General features: G+C 43.2%; 1 protein-coding gene across 1 annotated transcript; it reads right to left on the bottom strand.

Moving 5' to 3' along the window:
• Positions 1-122: 122 nt before the first annotated feature.
• On the bottom strand, positions 123-7,007 carry tsr2 (TSR2 ribosome maturation factor). Its single transcript, XM_072681385.1, has 5 exons — positions 6,925-7,007; positions 4,436-4,526; positions 3,331-3,422; positions 2,553-2,720; positions 123-1,289 (listed from the first exon to the last, which is right to left on the bottom strand). Exons 1-5 carry the CDS (start codon positions 7,003-7,005, stop codon positions 1,158-1,160), a joined length of 564 nt encoding a protein of 187 aa, XP_072537486.1. The 5' UTR covers positions 7,006-7,007; the 3' UTR covers positions 123-1,157.
• Between the last annotated feature and the right edge of the window lie 831 nt (positions 7,008-7,838).

Below are 7,838 nucleotides of genomic sequence, written 5' to 3'. Positions count from 1 at the left end.
CGGCAGCCGAAGCCTAGAGAGAGCACAACTGGCCTAATGTGTTACTAATGTGATGGGCTGACTGGTGTGTGTGTGTGTGTAATTACATCAGTGGATCTCAGTAAGTATAACAGCATACTCTCTTTGGTGCTTATACATGTGTAATGTAGAGGTTTATTACATATGTATAACTGCTGAGATGCAGTGTATAACTACCCTAGTTGACACTGAAGCTGATATACATGCATATACAGAAGCTGTACCACTGTAGTGCATCTGTACTAGTGAATACATCACTAGTAGATACATATATATGGCATGTAATGTGTTAATGTGTAACTACGTAGTTATACACTTACATCCCAGTTATGCAAAAACCTTTTATCTCCAAGTTTATAGATGTCCTAATAACCTACCTTCCTATATAGTCTATAAACATACATACTGTATTAGGCAACAACGAAAAAAAGAAGTCAGAAATTAATGATGGGCCAATAGAAGTGCTCCAAAATGATTCCATTAAACGTTAGGAAGGTCTGTCTGTCTGTCCTCCTCAAAGGTTCCATTTTGGAGATACAAGGTTTTTGCATGACTGCAGAACAAAGTAAAAGATGTAGGCATGTACTTCACGTTTACCTGCATATTAATTTTTTGTAAGTGTACTATAGCCCGAGTTCATGAAGGCCAGCATAATCCACAGTTCACTGCAGTTCCTGTCAGGGTACGAACAGATAAGTCCTGCAGAACCTTGCTTTGGCCACAAGGGGGCAATCTATACACACACAAAAAAAGGGACCAGTCCATGGACCAGATTTTGATGGTCCATCTGCTGCAGCTTACCAGTTACCATCTGTTAAATAAATGTCCACAATATACTACAACACACATCCCATAATAACGTCTAATGTGTCTGGAGAGCAGAGGCCTGGCTGTAGCAGCTTTACTGACTTCTGTAACGCTGGTAGATCACACAGCGCAGCCTGTCAGAGCTCTTTAAAGTGTGGGTAAAGGAACGCCCCGCTGTGGCGCTCCAGCACTGGAGGGAAAGGGCTATTGCTGTTAGTCCATTCAGGCAGAGCAACTCGCTGCAAGGTGAAGGTTCATGTGTGGCACTGAGCAGAAAGAGGCAGAAGCTCAGGGTTACCGGCGCTCCTTAGACCATTAGTCTGTAGCTTTGGTCACTTTTTCTTGCGCACCACAGTCCAGCCATCGTCCTCTTCCTCATTAGCTGGAGCTGAGGGAGGCTGCTGCCTATTTGCCACTGCAGCGCTGACCGACGCTCCTGCTCCTGCCTCATCACACTCCATCGACTGAACAGAGACAGAGAGAGTACAACTAAACCAATTTGTAAAATAAAAATTATAATAATAATAATAATAAATGAGAAATTCCAAGTAAATGTAACATCATTGGCTTTCGGCATAAAGCATATACCATATGCACAAAAGTATTTGGACACCTGCACATTCACTGTTTCTTCTGAAATCAAGGGGAAAATCAAAGAGCCTATCCTGTTTATCCAGGGAAGGCTTGTTACAAGATTTTGGAGCATTTTAGATCATCAATACCCCAACTCTTCCCAAAAGTACTGGATGGAGCACCACCACCATCATCATTCCAGAGAGCACAGCTCTTCCACTGCTCCACAGCTTAATGCTGGGGTGCTTTCTACACCTTTGGCCCACGCCTGGCATTAGGCAGCATGGTGCCAATATGTTCACATTGTTTATCTGCTCCAGAGAGTCCTATTCTATTGGCAGTACTTCTCTACAGGGACTAGACAAGCTGTGCATGTATGCGCATTTACACATCTGTGTCAGGAATGGGTGCAGCCTTATGGATGAGTGCATTTATTTGGACATATTTCACCATCATCATCATCTCTGCATATAAGTTGGTACATTTCTCTACAAACAAACCCACTATCAACAATTAAAATTAATATATATATATATATATAAAAATAATAATAATAATAAAAATGACCGTCATGAGGACCAATATAAAGTATGTCCAAAAGTTTGTGGACATACTTTCAGCCAACATTCGTTTCTGAAATGGAAGGTATTAACTGAAAGTTTGTCTACCATATACTGTACAAACAGCCTCTACTCTTCTGGAAAGGCTTTACACTGAATTGTGGAACATTGCTGTGAGGATTTGATTGCACTGAGCTACACATGAGCATTAGTGAGGCCAATCCAACCCATCCCAAAGGTACTGGATGGAGCTCTATCACTCCAGAGAAGGCAGACCCACTGCTCCACAGCCCAATGTTCTATCTGATATTAGGGCATAGGACATGGTGGCCTATGACTCATTTGTGGTTGTTCGAGAGCATCCCACTCTATTGGCAATGCTCGTTTCCTATGGAAATTATACAAGGTGTGTGTGCAACCAAATTACTGGGTCAGCTAGGGCTGCCCTTTAACAGAAGGGGTGTATACTTTTGGAAATCTCCTGACAGATCAACTTGGAGAAGCTGGCAAAGTAGCCTTGAGCTGTTATTTAATTACTTATTCAGTTACATAACCTGCTCTGATTTAATAATAATAAAAAAGATAAGGACACACCTCTTCGTCATCTTCGCTATCATCCTCCTCCTCTGTAGGTGATTTCACAGGTGTGACCTTCGCTCTCCCAGCAGCCCTTTTCTTTTCCAGCTGGTTGATGTGCTCCCTGACCTCAGCCAGTTTCCCCTGCTGACACTGCTGGAACATCTCACACACCTTCTGCGCCACCTAAGACACAAAGACTCAGAGATTTAAGGAGTGTGAGGACTCGAGACACTCTGCAAGTCATTCTGGAGCACTGCTATTGATCTAATTTTGCCACAATGTAAAGAACAACTGCCAGATTTACATTTTATTAAAGTAAAAACCAGCAAAAATGAAGATGCAGGTTTTTTTTTTGCAGGACAGCGACAATGTATAGATCTCAAACAATAGAGGATGAAAGTGGAATTAATCATTAGTGTACATTATTCTAAATTGGGGCTGGGCGATGAGGTAAAAAAGTACAAGATCACGATATTAAAAGAAATATTTATGATATACAATATTTATCACGATACATGTGATCGCCTCATTCTTAAAAACTACTATTCAGACACTCTCCCGTACTGAGCACATCTGCTCCAGTCTAATTAAACTGTTGGTAATGAACCCGGCAGTTGATCAGTGTTTATTAAGCAACAACAATATACAAAATATCCTGCATTTGCTTAAAAAATACCGTCCATCACAATAATAACATTTATCACAATAAGATAAAATATCGGCATATTGCCCAGCCCTATTTCAAAAGCATCACTGGTTACTGATTCACTTCCACGTGTAAGAAACATCAAACCTGCGGCAAACTGCCGTCATCCACCATAGTGTCAAACTCGTTGTTCATCAGATCAGACAGGAAGTCCTCCACTTCATCTTGTTCGAGGTCACCTGCCAATCAAAACGCAAAAAAAATGTATGGTCAAACACTGCAGCAAACTGGGGCTCGGTCCAGCAACTGCAGCAGCAAGTAGAGCTGGGCAATATGGCGCTATTTTATCGTATCGTGATACATTTTCTCATCGTGATACACAGTTATGCTTTTTAAGCATATAAATAACACTGATCAGCTGCAGGTTTCTTTATAAACAGTGGACTGAATAAAGTGCAGCACATTTAAGTTAATATCACTTTACTAAATATGGGAGTGTTAAGATGCTAGTTTTTAAAAATCCATTGCTACTGATGTAGTTTATCTGCAATCACGTCTATCCTGATAAATATTGCGTAGCGTGATAATATCTTTAAATATTGTGATACAATCGCCCAGCCCAAGCAGCAAATACAATAATAATAATAATTCAAAATGTATTTATACATATATAAATATATTCAGCTACAAACCTTCATTTATCTTAACAGCTACATTTCTCTATTAATTCAATTGTCAAATTTTTATTTTTCTCCCAATCTGGTTCTGCCAATTAACCCACCCATTTGTGAATCACCCCCCCCCCACAAGACTAGCAATTAAAAACCTCTCCTCTGATACACGTGAAGCCAGTCAGAGGAAAGCATCGGGTCCCCAGCTCAGACGCCTGTGACGGTCAACATCACTTAAGAGTGATGAGAAGAGAGAGAAAGAGCGCCATCTACCCACCCGGAGACAGCATGTTAGCACTAATTGTGCTCTCTCTGACTCTGGCCGCTGATGGCAAAGCTCTGGCTCTGGATTCGAACTCATGACCATAGTGGTAGCGCATCAGACCGCTCAGCCAAAACAGCTACTATTCTGGTCATGCCAGAACTAGATCAGCACTAGGATCAGTGATCCCTGCGCCTCCACCTGCACAGAACTAGTGATCCCTGCGCCTCCACCTGCAGTCTTACTCCTAAAACATGCAAACCTCACAAAACGTTCTGCAGAGGAAAGTCAGAGTGTAAGGAGAGGGAAAAGGTCTTACTGTTGTCATGAAAGTACTGCTGAACTGCGTCAACCATCCACTCCGCCTTCTGCTGACTGTACACCCCACCAAAGCCATTATCCACCGCTATCTAGAACAACAAGCATTTGAGATGAAGCTCATCCAGAGGCCAGCTGCTTAAAGCTAAACAGGTTCAAACCCCAGGAATGACTGGATTCCTGGTCAAACTCTAGGACGCAGATGATCAACTGATCACTGGCCCTTGTTGGTCAATAAAATATAACTCAATTCATCCATTAATTTATATAGCATATTATTATATATTATTTATTTATCTGTTTGTTTGTTTGTTTTTTTACAACAAATGCTGTCACACAGCAGCTTTACAGAGATCTGGGTTCGAGCCGATCTTATTACTCATAAATGTTCTTGCTGATTTTAATACCAAAGGTTTACCACATTTAACCCTTTAAAGCCCAACCCATCAAATTATTGTCCGAAAATGCTCTTTCTTACGTATTCGTCACGTATTCGTCACTGTACAGTGTGGACTGTACAGCGAAATGTGTCCTCCGCATTTAACCCATCTGGTAGTGAACACACACTCACACGTGTTAGGGGCAGTGAGTACACACACACACCCAGAGCGGTGGGCAGCCAACTCCAGCGCCCGGGGAGCAGAGAGGGTAAAGGGCCTTGCTCAAGGGCCCAACAGTGGCAGCTTGCCGAGCCCGGGAATCGAACCCACAACCCTGTTATCGATATCCCGGCGCTCTAACCGCTGAGCCACCACTGCCCCAAAGTGGAGTGTTTTCAATCTTCTAACCTTCTCATTTATTTACAGATTAAATTGAAATAACATGCTGCACACATGCATTTATTTCTTTCTTTTTATTCATATTTGATATCTAGGAAATATTGATTACAGCTCAAATTGCTCAAACTGAAGCAAAAAAACACTACAGGCCTTCTGACTCTTATATGCAGAGATGATGATGATGGTGAAATATGTCCAAATAAATGCACTCATCCATAAGGCTGCACCCATTCCTGACACAGATGTGTAAATGCGCATACATGCACAGCTTGTCTAGTCCCTGTAGAGAAGTACTGCCAATAGAATAGGACTCTCTGGAGCAGATAAACAATGTGAACATATTGGCACCATGCTGTGTAACTGTTTAACCCCTTATCCTCCAAGATGCCTTTAGAATAATGCTTAGAAATTGTATTGTATTATTTATACATTATTTAATGTACTTTTCCTTAATTAACGATCTTATTGATGTTGAAGGACTCAAATGTGTATCATATGCCTAAATGTCAGAAATGAGACTTTAAGGGGTCAGAAAATGGTCCTAAAACACATGAAAAATGCAAAACTCTTAAAACAGAGATCAGTGAAGAATAAAAAGTCCTGCCTTTAAGGAAGCCTAGAATACAATCCTCCAGAGGAACAGAGGAACACACGGCAGGTCTGTGTCTCATTAGGCTGATGTGTGTGTGTGTGTGTAGGTGTGTGTGTGTATGTAGGTGTGTGTGTGTGTGTGTAGGTGTGTGTGTGTGTAGGTGTGTGTGTGTAGGGGTGTGTGTGTGTGTGTAGGTGTGTGTGTGTGTGTGTGTGTAGGTGTGTGTGTGTGTGTAGGTGTGTGTGTGTGTGTAGGGGTGTGTGTGTGTGTAGGGGTGTGTGTGTGTGTGTAGGTGTGTGTGTGTGTATGTAGGGGTGTGTGTGTGTATGTAGGGGTGTGTGTGTGTATGTAGGTGTGTGTGTGTGTGTAGGGGTGTGTGTGTGTGTGTAGGGGTGTGTGTGTGTGTGTAGGGGTGTGTGTGTGTGTGTAGGTGTGTGTGTGTATGTAGGTGTGTGTGTGTGTAGGGGTGTGTGTGTGTGTAGGGGTGTGTGTGTGTGTAGGTGTGTGTGTGTGTGTAGGTGTGTGTGTGTGTATGTAGGGGTGTGTGTGTGTATGTAGGTGTGTGTGTGTGTATGTAGGTGTGTGTGTGTATGTAGGGGTGTGTGTGTGTGTGTGTGTGTGTAGGGGTGTGTGTGTGTAGGGGTGTGTGTGTGTGTAGGGGTGTGTGTGTGTGTAGGGGTGTGTGTGTGTGTGTGTAGGGGTGTGTGTGTGTATGTAGGTGTGTGTGTGTGTGTGTGTAGGGGTGTGTGTGTGTGTGTAGGGGTGTGTGTGTGTGTGTAGGGGTGTGTGTGTGTAGGTGTGTGTGTGTGTTCTGGTGAAGCTGCAGCTTGCTGGGATTGTCCACTCCACCTTAAATGGTGCAGCAGTGGAAGCAGTTGTACAGTGGAACAGGTTGTAAAAGGCAATAATGAGCCAATCCCGCCTCCTCGGGGTCCTGAGGGCAGACCTTCAGCCCCGGTTCACCCAAACCATCCCACCGCGAGGGAGCGCTAACGCAGCTAGCACTCAGCTAACCCCGCAGTAACGGACATACCCTCCTCTCCCCCGCTGTCCGAGGGAAGGTCAGTCAGAGCAGTTAGAGCAGATAAAGCTGTGTGTCGCTGTGTGGAAAGTCCGTACCTGTAAGACCGGCCAGGTGTGTAACACAGCGCTCACCCCCTCTCTAAACAACTCACGTGTAGACGAGACCACCGCCGCCATCTTTACCCGACCAGACTTAACACATCGATCCCAGACAACCGCCACTGCGCTGACTTCACCAGGCCACACAATCGATAACAGAGCGGGGTCAACTAGCGAAATCGAATAAACTGAAAAGAAAGAAAATTTGAGAACGATAGAAATAATCATCTCATTAAAAATTAAATTAAATTAATTAAATTAAACCGAAATAAATAAAGCTGATCTAATCTTATTTATTTACTTATTTTCCTCACTTTCTTAACGTTTCTCACTTTCTTAACGTTTTAAAAGGTACTGTTCACACCTCAGTGTCTAAACACTCCACCGATGAAAAATTTAGCTTTAATAAAAAAAATATTCACACTTACATGCATCCACCTATACATTCAGCCTATAGCAGCTTAGCCCCGCCCACTCTCACTGACGTTATAAGGAGTCTTTCAGCCCAGACTACTGGTGTGCTACTTTTTGAATGAGGTACAATACAGGGCAGCCAATTAGAACAGAGCTCATCAGAAACAGTGGTGCTCAGTGGTTAGAGCTCCGGGCGATTGATGACAGGGTTGTGGGTTCGATACCCAGGCTCGGCAAGCTGCTGCCACTGGGCCCTTATGCAAGGGGTTAAACTTTGGCCCCATCTGGGTTGTACATTCCATATAGGGCATAGCTGAGACCCATGTGAGCGACCCTCTCTGGGTGCTGCAGCAATGGCTGCCCACTGCTCTGGGCACGTGTGCTCACCGTCCACTGTGTGTGTTCACTGCCCAGATGGGATCAGGAAAGGTCAATATGGTTGTCTTGTTTATATATATATATATATATATATATATATGTGTGTGTGTGTGTGTGTG

This window comes from Salminus brasiliensis, chromosome 6, assembly GCF_030463535.1.
Source record: "Salminus brasiliensis chromosome 6, fSalBra1.hap2, whole genome shotgun sequence".
In the NCBI taxonomy this organism is placed as follows: Eukaryota; Metazoa; Chordata; class Actinopteri; order Characiformes; family Bryconidae; genus Salminus; species Salminus brasiliensis.
The sequence above is the reverse complement of the archived record's forward strand: the minus strand, read 5'-3'. Positions and strand labels throughout refer to the sequence as shown.

Coding starts and splice junctions, on each gene's coding strand:
- tsr2 (XM_072681385.1), bottom strand. CDS start 7,005: ATGGCGGCGGTGGTCTCGTCTACACGTGAGTTGTTTAGAGAGGGGGTG. Junction 3,423..4,435: donor GCAGTACTTTCATGACAACA/GTAAGACCTTTT, acceptor TTTGATTGGCAG/GTGACCTCGAACAAGATGAA. Junction 2,721..3,330: donor ATGACGGCAGTTTGCCGCAG/GTTTGATGTTTC, acceptor TTTGTGTCTTAG/GTGGCGCAGAAGGTGTGTGA.